The sequence below is a fragment of the Tachyglossus aculeatus genome, chromosome 16, assembly GCF_015852505.1.
Source record: "Tachyglossus aculeatus isolate mTacAcu1 chromosome 16, mTacAcu1.pri, whole genome shotgun sequence".
In the NCBI taxonomy this organism is placed as follows: domain Eukaryota; kingdom Metazoa; phylum Chordata; class Mammalia; order Monotremata; family Tachyglossidae; genus Tachyglossus; species Tachyglossus aculeatus.
In genome coordinates this window covers 31,925,211-31,942,151 of record NC_052081.1, presented here as the reverse complement: position 1 = coordinate 31,942,151, position 16,941 = coordinate 31,925,211, and the positions used below count along the sequence as shown (strand labels likewise).

The following is a 16,941-nucleotide window of genomic DNA, read 5'->3' as shown; positions in this document are numbered from 1 at the left end:
TGGGGTGATCGTTTGGGTTGATCATGAGGACGCTCCCTTGATCGTCAGTTTTGTCTTGATTCTGAAACAGCTCAGTGAGAAATTGTGAGCAGCCAGAGTGAGATACCTGCAGTAGGTAGGATAATTGTTGGGATACAGATCGGCAGGGATATGTGCAATTTCTTTGGATTCAAACCAATGCTAACTTTCCTTTTGAATTTGATTTCTCTCATATTAGAAGGGGTTCCATGTTTTCGGGAACCTCTTGATGCTTCTGACACTAATAAAAGCATGCAACTAATGTACAGTTTTGTCTCATTTTACCCAGGAACACTGGAGAACCTAGAAGAGCTGTATTTGAATGACAACCCCAACCTGCACAGCCTTCCCTTTGAGTTGGCGCTCTGCAGCAAACTGTCAATCATGAGTATTGAGAACTGTCCACTCAGCCATCTTCCACCTCAGATTGTTGCCGGGGGCCCTTCCTTCATCATTCAGTTCCTAAAGATGCAGGGTCCATACCGTGCCATGGTTTGAAGCAAATCAGCCGGTCCCATACACTGTACAAAATACAAACTGCATTAATGTCATCTCCTATCTATATCTGTGGATATCGATATACATATAGCAGATTTATTAAGACTGCATTATGTGTTTCTGCTAATAGAGGAATCATAGCCATTTAGATTTTTTTTTTATTCTGTACAAATTGCTTGTTTAATTTTTCTTTGCCGAATTTGGTGGATGTTTGTCTAATGAGCAGTCTGGAATATGCCAGTTCACTTAAAAGAATTGCCAGCAAATTCACTGGTTGTTAAATTTAAGGGACAAAAGAAGCGTGGTTAGGTTTCTTTTCCATTTGGAAAAATTGTGTATAAACTTATTTGATTCAAGTTTTCATTCCCGTTTTCCCCCTCCTGTTTGTCAGAGCCCGTAGTATCACATACCCTGAAGGTAGGATTATTCTTTAACTTATTTTGAGATTTTAAACGAAATGGTTTTTATATATTGTTTACAGTCAGAGTAAATCACTGGATTTTTTTATTTGTTTTGATTTGCTCTGTTTTAATCAATCATATCTAGAATTTATATGCTTCTGAAGAATTTGTATCAGCTGGTTTATATACTATAAGAATATTTGCTTATCAAAACAACTAGTAAACTGAAAAGATAGTCAGGAATGCTTGAATTATTTTAATTGTGCTTCTCTGGGTTTTCAGTTGTGAGGCAAATCATATCTGAACTGAGCCTTTTCGGGGAGTGAGATCTTTTCTAGCACAAATAGTCTTTTCAGTTTGGGTGTTTAATGAGAAATAAGTTCAGTGTAAAGCAATTTACATTTTGAGAAGTAGCAGTTCCAAAAAGTCCAACAAAACAACTTGGTAAGAAATCCTCTCTTTTTTTTCCATCTCTCTCGCTCTCTCGCCATTCCCTCCACTCCCCACGCCCCCTCCCCCCGCTTTGTTTCTTTCTCTTTCACTCTCACCCCACCCCTACACACACACATTCTCTATGTATGTATAGATATACAATCCTATATAGATATGTACGTATTTATTATGTCATAAACTACGCAGGTAATTTTAAGGATTTCTCCCCATCCTTGTACAATGAAATGAATTGAATGTCTCTTTTAAACACTGCAATGTATGTAAGTTTTAAGGTTATTTAACAATGTACTTTGGTTTTATATCTTGACTTGCCTTGTACATCTTTCCATTCTGGAATTTCTGCGTCCAAGCACAATATCTTCACACTGTGCTGTATTGCTGCTGAACGAAATGCACTTTTCCCCATGTGTGGGGCACTTGCTTTAGACTCTTCTGTTCAGTACCAGAGCTATTCACTTTAACCTCATCTATCCTCTCTTGATAGTAAATCCAGTTTTAGGAAAAGAGAGGCACATGTTCAGTTGTGCAAAGAGGCTGTTGGTCACCCAGTGGGAGTACTGTAAGCCACGCATGTGCTATTATTTCAATTTTATTTCTTTTTCTTGGCTGCTTTTAAGACTAGCAATGCTGCAGTAAATGTTTGCTGCTTACAATACTACTTGTGTAGTGCCAGTATACGTTGGGTTGTTTGTTTTTGTTTTTTTCCATCATGGAGACTCAGAAGGCAGTTACATTCCAGACTATTGAAGTGAATATGAATTATGAATTGCTGCTTGAGTTTTGTCACTTAGGCAGGAAATCTTTTTGAACAATATGTAAAATTTCTTAGTTTGACCCCAAAGAAATATATATTCTAAAGCCCAGAAATTGGAGGAATGACCTGAGGGTGGTTTTCCGCCCTTCGAATAGGATTCTTGAGTTACTGTACTGCCATGACTGATTGATCTAGAACCTGTATTCTTACTTACATTCTCACAAGGAGCAACTTTTAAAGTGGAAGGCAGGTGGAGATATGAAACTCTTAGAGGGCTAAATGTGCTGTAAAACTATTGTAAATGTCACTGGATTTTTACCAAGTAACATCCTTTCTTCTTCTTTTCCCATGTACTGTGGCCTTTTCTGTTTAAATTTTACTCTGTAGTTAAGGAAATTTGTCTATTACAGCTCTCTCTGGAGTTACCTTTTTTCAGCATTAAAAGTGTGAAGATGCTGGAGCCTGACATCGAGGACTGTAATCTAACTCCTGAGAGTTTCCTTGGGGGAAGATGTGAAATTATGATGATTCTTAAAATGAAAATAGATATTCGTTGGGTCTTAAGCATGCCTGCCCTCCGTTCCTCCCCTCCGCCCCCCCCCCCCCCCCCCCCCCCCAGTCCCTGACCGTGATGAGGGAAGTATTCCTATAATTTATGGTAACCTGTTACATACAGTAGGGCAAGATAAAGACAATATTTAATGGAGTATTGACTTTACCTGTGAAAGAGATATAAGGGATCATTGTATAGATGGAATAAAAATTGAATGTCTTCTTGTGGACTGCCTCCTTGAAATCAGCACCTGGATTCCATTGCCTCTACTAGCCAGAAACAAGAGTGGATGTTTAATGGGACTCTACTCATGAAATCAAGATGTTTAATATGTAAATAGATGGATCTGAATTATAGCCTTCCCAAGGTTCATTGTAGAGCAACTGTGTGATTTTTAGAGCTGACTCTCCTAGAAACTGCAGTGGAGTAGAGATGGCTTACCCAAAATAACAAGCTTGTTGTATCTTTTAAAGAAAATGAGGTGAGTCCCTTTCAATATGCTTTTAGGACTAGTGAGAATAATTTAGAAGGAAGTTAATTTACAAAACAAATCCTGTTTGAAGTCTATTTTCATTAATATGCATTAGCCAAAATACCCAAATTCTGTTTGGTGGGTTTAATGTTCCACATTCCAAGAGATCAGTTCCTGCAGAAATGAGAGAGGGGAAAGTGTTCTGGATAAAAAGGAGATGAATGATACAGTAGGAGAGATGTTCTGAGAGGGGAATAGTCCCTAGCATAAAATGCATTTTTGTCCTTGTGGTGTTAAAGGGTGGATTCTGTAACTGAAAGTTAATTGCATATATCTAAATAATTTATCGTAACTGTACAGTCTGATTCATTTTAAATGGATAAACTATTCTGTCAAAATGTACCTATCTCCCTGTTGTGTACATCCACTTGATTTCCAACTAGTTTCTAGACTGTTTTACTATACCAGATTTCAATTAATTGAGTTTACATTTGCTCACCCATGAGGGTGGATTGCAGTCAAACAGATCTGGGAGGGGAAAGCATCCCCACCCAAAATAAGGGGAAGAAATCTGTGAGTCCCACCAAATGAAATCAAATGGGAGGAAGAAGTAACATTAAAAAAAAAATTTCCTTCCAACTAAAGTGAGGAATAGAAGTCAGTGGACTGAATTCCTTAGCAAAAACATTTCCTTATAGCCTTGTTCTGGTGTTTTCTTTAGTGCTGCCTCAAAAAACAATTAACGGGATTCTGAAATGTGACAATCTCAAAAAAATCATGACATTAATTTGGTATTTAAAGAGGCATCCTGATATTTGCAGGACATCATGGTGAGCCTGTCTTTGGCAGTAAACTTAGTACTCTGCTATTGAATAATGTGGTAGAAACCTGCTAACAATAATTGTGAGCAACATTTTTAGTAGATTTTTAAAAAGAAAACCTTTGGCATGTAATGGGCAACAAGATTGTGTATCTGGGCCAAGTTGTACTAGTTAAAGTAGGTGTTGGTCAGTGTCAATGCCCTGTTCTGTAAAAACCCCAGAAACTATTATTATTATTCACATTCTAAAAAACTATGCAGCAAATGTGAACAGCCGATTATGGCTGAGAATTACACCGGCCAGGTAGATGCTCACAGGACTTCAGATAAGGGATGTGTGTGGGGAGTAAGTAAGAAGAGAAGAAAATGATTGAAAGGTGAGAAAAGTACAAAGCAGGTTTCAGGGCTTTCCCTCCCCCTTCCTTTTAAGTTCATTAAAGACCAGGTGAGAAGTATGACAGAAATAACCCTAATAAAAGTTGGATCAAGGAATGAGTATTAAGCATGTTGAACATTACTGGAAGTGCTTTCAGTGATCTTTTCGGGAAACTGTTTAGTGTAGGATGTCTGGTGCTCCAGTGCCTGTGGTTGTTATTTTGACTTCCTGTGCTGTCCTGTTTATCTTTTGCCCTTGCTCATGGTTTATGGGAATTGGCATTTCAGATTTGTGAGAGGCTGTGGCATTTGCATCAGCTGTGCATTCCATGTTCTCCTAATGGTTTGGGGAAAATTGAGCGCTTACCATGTGCAGAGCACTGTACTAATAAGCACTTGGGAAAGTACAATATAACAGAGTTGGTAATCCAAAAAAAAAAAAAAAACGTGTCCAGCTGGTTAGCATTTAAATCACCAGGATATTAGCTAAAATTTCACTATGAAAAAGTGGTATTACAACTCTTTAAGCCTCTTCTTCTTTCAGTATTAGGAACCGGGAACATACTTTATTAGATGATTTGTCTCTCATTGTGACCAGCCATTCTTCCCTTTTCCGCCATCTGCCTCGATTGATGCAAAAACCATCAGAACATATCAAAGTGAAGAAATAGCCTCTTGGTGATTTAAAGAATCGGAATGCAGCAGAGTACCCTCATACAGTCTGTAGTGCACACCTCAGTTATGTCTTTAATCTGCATGTCAGAACTTGCTTTTAGTTAGATGTGCAGTTGGCAGTAATTTGCACAACACACAAACTTACAAGGCACAGTTAGGACAACTCCAATCATGATAGTATCTGCAAACAGTATCTAACAATTTTTGTTTTGTTTTTATTCAATCAAAGGTCATGTTTCTTCTGATGCTTAGGTCTTAACCAGGACTACACAGGACTTTTGCTGTGGAAAATAACTCTACCACATTGATGTGTGGTTAAAAGCTAAACAAAATGTAAACAGTCTACAAAAAATGTACTTTTAATCTGAATTATTGTACTGTTAATTGTTATGTCTATAAAAGAATGCCTTGCCTTTTTTATGTCATTCTGTATCAATGCATACATTATAAATAGTATATTTGTAAATGCGCTGCCACTGAGTCTTTTGAAAGTTTTCTAGTGCTAAGTCTAACTGAAGCTGGATGTAAAACCAATTTTTGCATGTCATCAGTGTCACACAAACCATTTGCAGTTATTGTGGAATCGAGGGAATTGACTTTTCAGTATCATTTGATTCACCGAAGACTTTTTTTAAATATACAGAAGGAAAAAAAATGCATACTGACCAGGACATTTCTTTCTGAAACTGCATGGAAGTAACTGCTTCAGCTACAAAGAGTTGCTTAAATTGTACATGTTTACTGTATATAAAACCCCAAAATGTTAGTAAACTTTTGCTTTCCTTTAACATTGTCAGAGCAAAGCACATCTTGAATCATGTACTATCGGTCAGCTAGAACGGGAACACACTTGTCATTGAATGCTCCTAATTTTTCGGACGTGTTTAGAAAGTGATAAATGTCCATAAGGAAAATGCTACAACATAAATAGCATGACAGGCACTTACTTTCTCATCACACCTACATAAGTAGTGGTGAAGCAAGCCTTGAATATATTCTGTTTTACTCTTTCAGAAGTCAGAATTCCAGGAATAGGAAGGGAGGAGGAAGAAAAAATCAGAAACCTAAAGAAAAAATGAATCTTATAAAATGTTGGGCTTTTTTCCAGGGTTAGGGAATTAGTGGAAAAGTCTGCTTAGGAAGAAAAGGTGAGGTACAGAATTGTCTAGGAGAGTAGGAAGGTAAGAAACGTCATTAGGCGTGCAAACAAAATAGGATAGGTTGATTGAAACCGTGCTGTGAAGAGCTGAAACATAAAAAGGCCAAGGAGGTGCAGATTACCAAAGGAGTTCAAAGTAGCAATGTTTTTCAGCAGGTTGAGGTGTTTCTTTCAGGTATTATTTTTAAAGGAGATGAAGTTTTCCTTAAATATTCAAATATCCAGAGATTGCTTGATGAGTCCACTTGAGTACCTCAAGTGCAAAATGGGGATTCTATACCTGTTCTCCCTCCTACTTAAACTGAGTCTTATGTGAAACGGGGAGTGTGTCCAACCTGATTAACTTGTGGTCTGTGTCTAACCCAGCACTTAACAGTGCTTGACACATAGTAAGCACTTAAATACCATTTAAAAAAAACTATAAGCGTTTTATTTTTAATTTGTTTTCATCTAAAACAAGGTATTTCCACTAGAGAAGCTAGACCGGTTTCACTAATGTCCCCCCCCCCCCCCCCCCCCAGGTTCTTTCAGGGGTGGCAGCCCTCAACCATTCAATGTTATTTATTAGATGCATACGGTGTGCAGAGCGTTGGACTAAACGCTTGGGAAAGTATGATACAGTAGAGTTAGTTGTTTAGACTTGATTCCTGCCCACAGGGAGTTTTTAAAGTGGAAGAAGGGCCCCACAATGTTGTGGGATCAATGACCTCAATTTCTGCATGACCACTCCTTGAGAACCATGGCATCAGGTTACAGCGTGAGCTTGAGAAGCAGTATGGCCCAATAGATAGACCACAGGCCTGGGAGTCAGAAGGACCTGGGTTCTAATCCCAACTCTCTCATTTGTCTGCTGTATGACCTTGGGCAAATCACATCACTCTTCTGTGCCTTAGTTACCTCACCTTACCTCACCAAGGACTGTGTTCAACCTGATTAGTTTGTATCTATCCCAGTGCTTCGTACAGGCCTGGCACATAATAAGTGCTTAACAAATGAAAAAATATGTATATAAGATTTCCAAGTGCTCAGCCTTGCCCTCCCACGCCACTGAAAGAGTGTTCCTGGAGTCCAGGAAAATGGGCTACTTGATAGAAGAAAAGCAGCATGGCTTGGGAGTCAGGTCATGGGTTCTAATCCTAGCTCCGCCACTAATCAGCTGTGTGACTTTGGGCAAGGCACTTAACTTCTCTGGGCCTCAGGTACCTCGTCTGTAAAATGGGGATTAAGACTGTGAGCCCCATGTGGGACAACCTGATTACCTTGTATCTCCCCCAGCACTTAGAACAGTGCTTGTCACATAGCACTTAACAAATACCAAAATTATTATTATTAATTATTATAGTAGTGCTGAGCAGCCCACTCACAAGCTCCTATGCATAAAAAAGAAACAGCCATAGCAAAAATGTTTTTTTTTCACCTGAGCTCATTACTTCCCCTGTACTAATCGATTTATAAAAAGTTTAAATGGCAGCTGGCTAGTTTTAGCACTGTTAAGACTGAGCTGACTGTGAAGTTTTCTTCATCTGCCATTAGAATTACTTCTTTTAAAAATGGCATTTGTTAAGCGCTTACTGTGCCAGGCACTGTACTAAGCATTGAGGTAATTACAAGGTAATCAGGTGGAACAGAGGAACCCCATGTCCTACATAGCATTTGCAGTCTTAATCCCCATTTTGTAGTTGAGGTAATAGGGACAGAGAAGTTAAATGACTTGCCCAGAGTCACACAGACAAATGGCAGAGCTGGGATTAGAACCCAGTTCCTCTGACCCCCAGGCCCATGCCCTTTCCACTAGCCAACACTGGTTCTCCTAATTTCCACCAGGGTCTCAGCGAACTGGAATCTCATGAGTGGGAGACCAGTAAGGCACTAACTGAATCTGGAAGAGGTAATCCTAACATCAGTTTAAAGCATATTTGCCAACTCCATGCTTCTTAATGGTCCTAATGAAATCTGCTTCATTAGCTACCTACTGATGGGGGAGATCTGCTTCCAGTCCTTTTTGTTGTGATTAGGCATGAAAGGAATGAAATATATAAGGTTGAGGTTGTACCAACAGGCATTTTGTGACTGTAAGATTAAATGCTTGTTTCCCCCTTTCTGTTTGAATCTGTTTGACAGATGCTGCCCAAAGGTCCCCGTGATTGTGCTGCTCCTTTCAATTGCCTCAGGGGTGGGCAGAGTCCACCCTGCCCCTCCCCATTTCCTTCCCAAATATAAGTGTTGGATAAGGATTAGAATAACCCAACAGGCAGACTGCATTAGAGGCCAGCAAATATGAACAATCTCCAGTACACTTTTACCCTTCTCATTCATTCATTCATTCAATCATATTTATTGAGCGCTTACTGTGTGCCGAACACTGTACTAAGCACTTGGGAAATACATATCAGTTTCTTGCTACCATCTACACATTTTCCTTGTTTCCAACTATGTCACAGAGGAAGATCTTCCACTTACTTTTGAAAGCTAATCCTTCTCTCTACCTGTGCCTTGGATCCCATCGACTTTCAATTCTTGAAATCAGCTTCTACACTTCTCCTTTCTTGGTAGTGTCTTCAAGTCAGGCAATCATATTGATTGAGTGCTTACTGTGTGCAGAGCACTGTACTAGGCACTTGGGAGAGTACAATATAACAGACACATTCCTTGCTCACAATAAGCTTAGAGTCTAGAGGGGGAGACAGACATTAATTTAAATATATAAATTTACAGATATGTACATTAGTGCTGTGGGCTGGGAGGAGGGATGAATACAGGGAGAAAGTCAAGGGGACATAAGTGGGAGAAGAGGAAAGGGCTTAGTCGGGGAAGGCCTCTTGGAGGAGATGTGCCTTCAATAAGGCTTTGAAGGTGGGAGAGTAATTGCCTGTCAGATTTGAAAAGGGAGGGCATTCCAGGCCAGAGGCAGGACATGGGTGAGAGGTCAATGGTGAGGTAGATGAGCTCAAGGTTCAGGAAGAAACTTGGCGTTAGAGGATTGAAGTGTGTTGGCATGGTTTTAGGAAGAGTAACAAGGTGAGGTAGGAAGAGGCAAGGTGACTGGATGTTTTAAAGCTGAGGGTAAGGAGTTTCTGTTTGATGCAGAGGTGGATGGGCAACTAATGGAGGTTCTTGAGGAGTGGGGAAACTTGGCTTGAACAGTTTAGGAAAAGTGATCTGGGCAGCAGAGTGAAGAATGAACTGAAGTGGGGAGAAACAGGAGGCAGGAAGGTCAGCAAGGAGGCTGATATGATCAATGCTTTTTATTAGATTGGGTCTGACCTTTGAAAAAAACAGAACCAGAAGGAAAAGGAGAGTTGCAGCTAAGTCTGCCTCACCTCTGCCTCTGTGGGCTGCCTGGTTTCTCGTTCTAGAACAGAGTTGCTGGTGTTATTACAGTAGCGGTACAGTACAGTAGGATCATGGCTGAAGTGGAAATTTCTCCTGGAAAATTCATTTGGGTATGGTGCCGTTTTCTCATGCAGGTAAATGATATTAGCATCTCAAATGAATGGTCCGTGCTACATCTAAAGTTGCCTTCTGTGCCACATTTATTTCAGTACCCTTTAAACAGACATTTCCCTAAAAGTTAATCATCTAGAATCTGGTCCATTCTGCTGGGGATATAAATCAAACCAATCTCATTTTTGAGCCTGGCTTTCATTTTGGGGAGAAATATGTATGTGATGTAAAAGTGTTTTTTCTCCCAAATTTAGCTCAAGATAGGAATGCTTATCACCTTTTCCCATCAATAATGGGTATATGTGATAGATTTTTCTAGCATTATTTTGCTTCAGCCACTAGATGGTGAAGTAATAAATTCAATGCTATTTAATGCTTTGTCTGCATTAAATTATCATGAGGCAATGCACTCTGGAAAGCCTGTAATTTAGGAATTTCCTTTGACCTTACTTCAAAGACTGACCACACCCATGCACCTGCATAACCATCTCTGATTCCGGTGCTGCCGCTCATGACAGCTTTCTATTTCTTGGCAGAGAAAATTGGCAACACTCAAACAACGTTAATTAGAATGAAGCGGGCTACCATGCCCTCGGGCCAATAATAATAAAGATACTTGTTAAGCACTTACTATGTGCCAAGCACTGTTCTACATGCTAGGGTAGATACAAGTTAATCAGGTTGGGCACAATCCCTGTCCCACATAGAGCTCACATTCTTATTCCCATTTTACAGATGAGGCATCGGAGGCACAGAGAAGCTAAGTGAGTGGCCCGAGGTCTCACAGCAGACATGTGGCAGAGCCAGGATTAGAACCCAGGTCCAAGAAGGTATTATCCTTCCTAGTGTGGAACACTTTAGAAAAGCGTTTCCAAAGTTTGACTCGATGGCCAGTGGCACCAGGGACCTGATTCAGGTGTATGATTGAAGCTCTGAATGAGACAGGTGAGTCCACCAATCTTCTTAAACCTTCAGCAGGCACCTCCTGAAAGCCCAGACTAATTTCTGCTCACTGACAGCTGGCTGCTATTGGTGGTAGGCCAGCTCTTTTGGATCGTCTGAGACTCCAATCCACCTGGGGCCATTCATTTGCTAGGCTTCTGAGCAGTGGTGATTAAGGATTGGTCGGTTAGTGTATTCATTCATTCAATAGTATTTATTGAGTGCTTACAATGTGCAGAGCACTGTACTAAGCGCTTGGAAAGTACAATTCAGCAACAAATAGAGACAATCTCTACCCAACAACAGGCTCACAGTCTAGAAGTGTATTCCCAAGCACTGGGCCAAATTATATCACTATCACCAGTAGCTCCCACAGAGTGGATCCTTAAGAGTTGTTCTCAGTTAATCGAGGTATATATTGAGCACCTTCTACAGGCAAAGTTTAGCATTAAATGTTGAATTCTGAACAATCCCATCATAAGGGGACTATGCCTTCTATTTTATTGTATTCTTCCAAGCATCTATTATAGTGCTTTGTGTAGAGTAGGCTTTCAATAAGTACACATGGTCATAATAATGATGTAGCGAAATGAGAAGGAACATTTTAAAGAGAGGAGAAGACAGTATGTTTTTGAGGAGTTTTCAATCTGAGAGAGATAGGGCGGGTGCAAATATCCCTGGAAAAAAAATAGAAAGCATAAATACAAAAGCCTAAGTGTACATAGGAGGCAGAAACAACATTTTCAGAAATATACATGCTTGGAAGTGACAAGAATGCCTTGGAGTGTCTCATTAGCCAGGATAGATTGTGTCCGTAAAAGAGAGGAGAGATTTGGTGCTGAAAATCAGCTTTCAGGCCCTGGAGGATAATGACAATGCTGGCCTTTGGTACCAAACCTTACTCTGGAATTCCTTAAAATTAATCTGGGGGCTTTAGGGTCCCCAGGATTAAAAACGAGCTCTCAGGAATCGTTTATTAATAATGCTGACTGGGTTGGTGCCAGTTAACATGATTCCTTGGACATCTTGATCACGTGCTTGTGCTTGTTCCAGAGGGATTGAGGCAGATGATCTGTAGGAAAGAGTATAGACTAGGGAGTCTGGTGGCCTAAGTTATAGTTCCAGCTCTGCCCTTGACTTGCTCTGTGAAATTAGGGAAGTAACTTAACCACTTTGACCTCAGTTTCTCCATCTGTAAATGGAGAGAATGTCTTCCTACCTCACCGGAATTTTGTAAGGATAAAATGGTATAGCATGCAAATGCTCTACAATTTTGGGGAACTATTGTTGAGGTCATTTTGCAGATCACTCGTAGCCATTGGGCAAGGCAGATCTTTCTTCAAAGTCACCGTCAGAATATGGCATGCAGCTCCTGGCAGTTTTTTTTCTCTTGGAGCATCATCTCTCCCCACTGTTTTTCTCATCTAGCATGAAACCTTTTCTGGTAAGCTGCTAATTTTACATTGGTTATTAATTCAAGCGACTTTTCACCCAGCTGTTATTTACAGGATTAGCTCCTCTTTCTCAGCCAAGACATTTTCCTCCAGTGAAAAAAAAAAATTACCACTTCAGAGACGCTGTTCAACTCCTTGCAGCTTGATTTTTTTTGGCGGACAAAAAGGCTCTTTTCCAGAATCAGTTTTCCTTTTGCTATTTTCTTGCCCAAATGAATTTCTATCTATATGTCTTTCTAAAATGTCAGCAATGTTTATTCAGCAGCCACTACATTCAAAGTCCAGAACTAGGTATGGAGAGGGTTTTAAAAGAAAATAAGGCATATTTTCTTCCCTTTAGGACCTTCTTCAGTCAAGGGGATTGATTACTACCAGGTCTTTCAGACTTAGTTTTATGTGGTATTTGTTGCTCTGTTATTGCCATTCCCTGTGAATTTCACAAAAGCCATGCTAATGTATTTGCTCTGGTTTTCCACTTCTCTATCTATCTGTACATCTTCATACAGTGCACTGCCTAAGTAGCAAAATTTGGTGACAGCCATCCTTTTGAGGTCTGCGATAGAGGTGCAATTTTCATATGAAGCATTGTTTGGTTTACAAATTTGTCCGGGTGTCCTATCAATTCTACTGATCCCAAGGCTGAACTACGATCTGACATGGCACCACCTCCCCCTGCCAGTCATATAACAATCTGATGCCGACCTGGTGCCTGCCTTTCATGTGAGGCCTCACTGGCCTGGGCAGTGGCCACAACACTCCGCAGTTAGGAGGTTTCCCCTCTCTTGGACCGCTGTTGGCTGAGGGGAATTTATTTTGTTTTTGTTTTTGTTTTCTAAATAAAAAGAAAACAAACACAAGTGTTCTCATTTCATCTCTTCTGCCCCTGGGGCCGGAACCAGAGAGTCTGGGGTCTGGAAGGAAGCAGCATGGCCTAGTGGACAGAGCATGGGCCTGGGAATCAGAAGGACCTGGGTTCTAATCCCAGCTCCGCCACTTGTCTGCTGTGTGACCTTGGAGAAATCATTAACTTCTCTGTGCCTCAACCTCATCTGTAAAATGGAGATTAAGACTGTGAGCCTGACATGGGCAACCTGATTATCCAGTACTTAGAACAGTGCTTGGCACATAGTAAGCACTTAACAAATACCATTATTATTATTAAATACTGCAATTTTTATTATTATATAATAATTGGGGACAAATGGGGGATGAACCTCAGGCAGCACGAACCCTTCCGAGGAGCTGAGACAGAGCCATTTCAGTTTGTGCTACTTTCCTGATTTGAGGGAACGGAAAAAGTCTTCCCTCCTCCAGACCCCAGGCTGTTGAGTGGGGAGATTAATCCCCTGCCAACTCCTGCCAGAGCAGCCTGTCTCTCCCTTGTTCCAGTGATGGAAACGTCATGCATGCATGCGTTTCTTGTCACCCAAGCAGACTGGCAGTGGTAGCGGTGGCAGAGGCAGATCTCAGTGACCAGCTGGGAGAGCCCTGGCTGTGGCGGCCCAAACTGGGGTACCCCCTGCCCCTGCAGTGGGGGGCAGCTCCAGGTTTACCCACACACGCTTTGATTTCAAAGGAAAGCACACAAGCTTCCATCCTCGGTCTGCTCCCCACCCGTGAGCCCCTTCCTGTGCCCCTTCGCCACAGAAAGTCCACCACCCTCTTCCTCGGTCCCAGCCCCTGCTGAGAAGATTGGATGCCCTAGCAATTTAAACAATGGGCTGATCAAACAGTAGTCATTAAAAAACACCCATTTGTCATATCATCTTGCATAGGTTCACCTGAATAACATTTCAAAGGGCAAAATGCAACCAACCCATCGTGGGACTGATGCTTATTCATTCATTCAATTGTATTTATTGAGTGCTTACTGTGTGCAGAGCACTGTACTAAGCGCTTGGGAAGTGCAAATTGGCAACAGAGATGGTCAGTACCCAACACTGGGCTCACAGTCTAGAAGGGGGAGACAGACAACAAAACAAAACATGTGGACAGGTGTCAAGTCGTCAGAACTGATAGAATTAAAGCTAAATGCACATCATTAACAAAATAGAATAGTAAATATGTACAAGTAAAATAGAGTAATAAATCTACAAACATATATACAGGTGCTTTGGGGAGGGGAAGGAGGTAGGGCGGGGGGATGGGGAGGAGGAGAGGAAAAAGGGGGCTCAGTCTGGGAAGGCCTCTTGGAGGAGGTGAGCTCTCAGTAGGGCTTTGAAGGGAGAAAGAGAGCTAGTTTGGCGGATGTGTGGAGGGAGGGCATTCCGGGCCAGGGGGTCGACACAAGCTAATTGACACCGTTGCCCCCACGATCCTGGGAGCCGGAGCATTCTCGAGGTGAGATGGGGATGATGACCAGAGTGATCCCTTCCAGAACCCCCTGTTGTAAGCTCGTTGCAGGCCGGAAATACTATCATATGGAGCTCTCCCAAGCACTCAGTACGGCACTCTGCACATAGTAAGCGCTCGATATCACTGATTGATTGAGCCCGCCATCCCCCACTACCCAGTAGGTCTCAGTTCCTTCTTTACCCACCAAAATGCTAACAATTTGACCCATTTCTTAATGACATTTATCCTGCATTCCCTGTGTTCAAAGCACAGTACCAAGCCCTTGGGAGAGTACTATTCGATAGAATAGGTAGACATTGCTAAATTGTGACAGGAAGAAAACCTCATAAGTGCACTTTAGGGGATACTGAATCGTTCCAGAATTGAGGGAAGCCTCACTATGACAAATGCCAACTAAGAAACCCCACCCACAAACTATTCCACCAGAATTTCAAAGGACAGCCCTCAGCCAGTGACATGAGATATTAACATAGCCTGAAAAGCTGTTTCTCTGCTCAGGGTCCCTTCCAGTCACCAAGATAATTTTCAATTTGACCTTTTCTTTGGTATTACCCACACTGAAATACTTGTTTGCTGGTCTTGAAAAATGAGGATTCTATTGATTAATGCCAGTCTCCTGGTCCAAAAGATTTGATTAGGAATCTAATCAAAACCATATGTTTGAACCTTACTTTTGCCTTTTAAAGCATGACAGGCAAGAATAGAGTGGAGAACTATGTCTCCCTTCAGAGCATGAGTCTCAGGCTCCAGGAGATGAGATGTCAGTGGACAAGTTGCTCAGCCAGACACAGAGGGAGATGACAAATAAGCTTAGGTCACCTGGAAAAGGTTGTGTAACTCCTTGCTGCTGTTCCTCGCCCCCCCTGGGGAAACCAGAATTAATGTTCTATCAGATTATTCCACATATCCATGCTTGTCGGGCATCTACAGAGCATCAGCTAAACACCCACCCCCATTCATTCATTCATTCATTCATTCAATCATATTTATTGAGCGCTTACTGTGTGCAGAGCACTGTACTAAGCGCTTGGTAAGTACAAGTCCCCATACCCTTCAAAGCTCATGAACACCATCCCAAAGGACACTGGATCCATTGAAAAATTTGAACTGGTTTCTTCAAGTCCTGGGTTTAATACAGAGTTACCCAACAGCTATTTCCTTGTCACGTGAAATGACTACCTTTCAAAAGATAGGTTTGCTGTCAAAATCCTAATCACCTGTTGGATAGCACTGACCTGTCTTTGCTTTTTTCAATTTTCCTTTCTCCTCTTAAGGAAAAGTCATCCTTTTTATCATGGTATTATTTTCAGGAAGATGGCTGGTTATGTTGTAAACTGGAAGTAATACTGAGCACTCATATAGAGCTGGGTACCCCAACAGCTACCTAATGAGAAGCATCGGGTCCTAGTTGAAAGAGCATGAGCCTTGGAATAAGAGGTTCTGAGGTCTAATCACAGCTCTGCAGCACACCTGTTGTATCACCTTGGGTGAGTCACTTAACTTCACTGGGCCTCGGTTTCCTCATCTGTAAACGCAGGATTAAATACCTGCTAGATATCCTCCTTAGACTTTGAGCCCCATAGCGGGCAGGAACTGTGTTTGACCGGCTTATATTGCATCTAACCTATGCTTACCACATAGAAAGAGTTTAACAAATATTATTGTTACTATTATTATCTACTTGCATTTCACTTGAAACGACTGCTTTACAAATGAAAGGTTTGTTGTCAAAACCTTAAATAAAGAAGCCAGCCCTACAATTATGGTACTGTTGGGATGTCATGGAATCAAGGCTAGGAGAAAGGACAACTTCTGTCCCCACACACACGAACCCAGCTGGAAGAGGCAAGGAAAACCTCATATACAGCAGAAAATATTTCTGAAGTCAGCCTATTGGGAGGAAGAAGGAAGAAAATCAGTCAGTTATCAGTATTTATCGAGGGTTTTCTCTGTACAGAGAGCCCTGTACCAGGTACCTGGGAGCACACAGTGGAAATAGGGGGCATGGTCCTTGCCCTCAAGGAGTTTACATTCATTCATTCATTCAATCGTATTTATTGAGTGCTTACTGTGTGCAGAGCACTGTACTAAACGCTTGGGAAGTACAAGTTGGAGTGCTTGGGAAGTACAAGTACATCTACTGGAAGCCTAACTTCCCAGCAGAGAAGGCCAGATTCTGCACCCAAATTCAGAACACTGGTTTCTGAGTGGAGCAGCAGAACTACAGCTTGAAGTAAAAAGCTCAGGGACAGACCCTTTGGGGGACCAAACCCCTTTGGAAGCTCAGATTACTGGCTGGCTAACACCAAAGTGGATGAGGGAGCAGATGAGGGAACCAGTTGTGGTCCTCGACGCTGTGATAGATTGCCTGCTCTGGGCTGGGAACTCGATGTCATGTCAGGCCAGGCTCCCAGTGGGTCTTAAGCTTCTGAGTCTGGGTCTTTTGTTCTCCATTAGTTTCATTTTCTGGTTTTCCTCTCAGGCAAAATGTGCCTGACAGACACCTCAGGGAGATGTTTTAACTAGGTCATAAAATTTGTTGTTGTCACTGATTTCAAAATATAAACA

The 16,941-nt window shown here is 41.5% G+C and overlaps 1 protein-coding gene across 1 annotated transcript in view; it reads left to right on the top strand.

The window, feature by feature from the left end:
- Window positions 1-2,730, top strand: part of SHOC2 (SHOC2 leucine rich repeat scaffold protein) — a 48,200-nt gene extending 45,470 nt beyond the window's left edge. The window contains exon 8 of the mRNA XM_038757619.1: window positions 308-2,730. Within this exon, the coding sequence (XP_038613547.1) occupies window positions 308-516 (209 nt within the window). The 3' untranslated portion in view covers window positions 517-2,730. The remainder of the gene's footprint in view (window positions 1-307) is intronic.
- The last annotated feature ends 14,211 nt before the right edge of the window (window positions 2,731-16,941 follow it).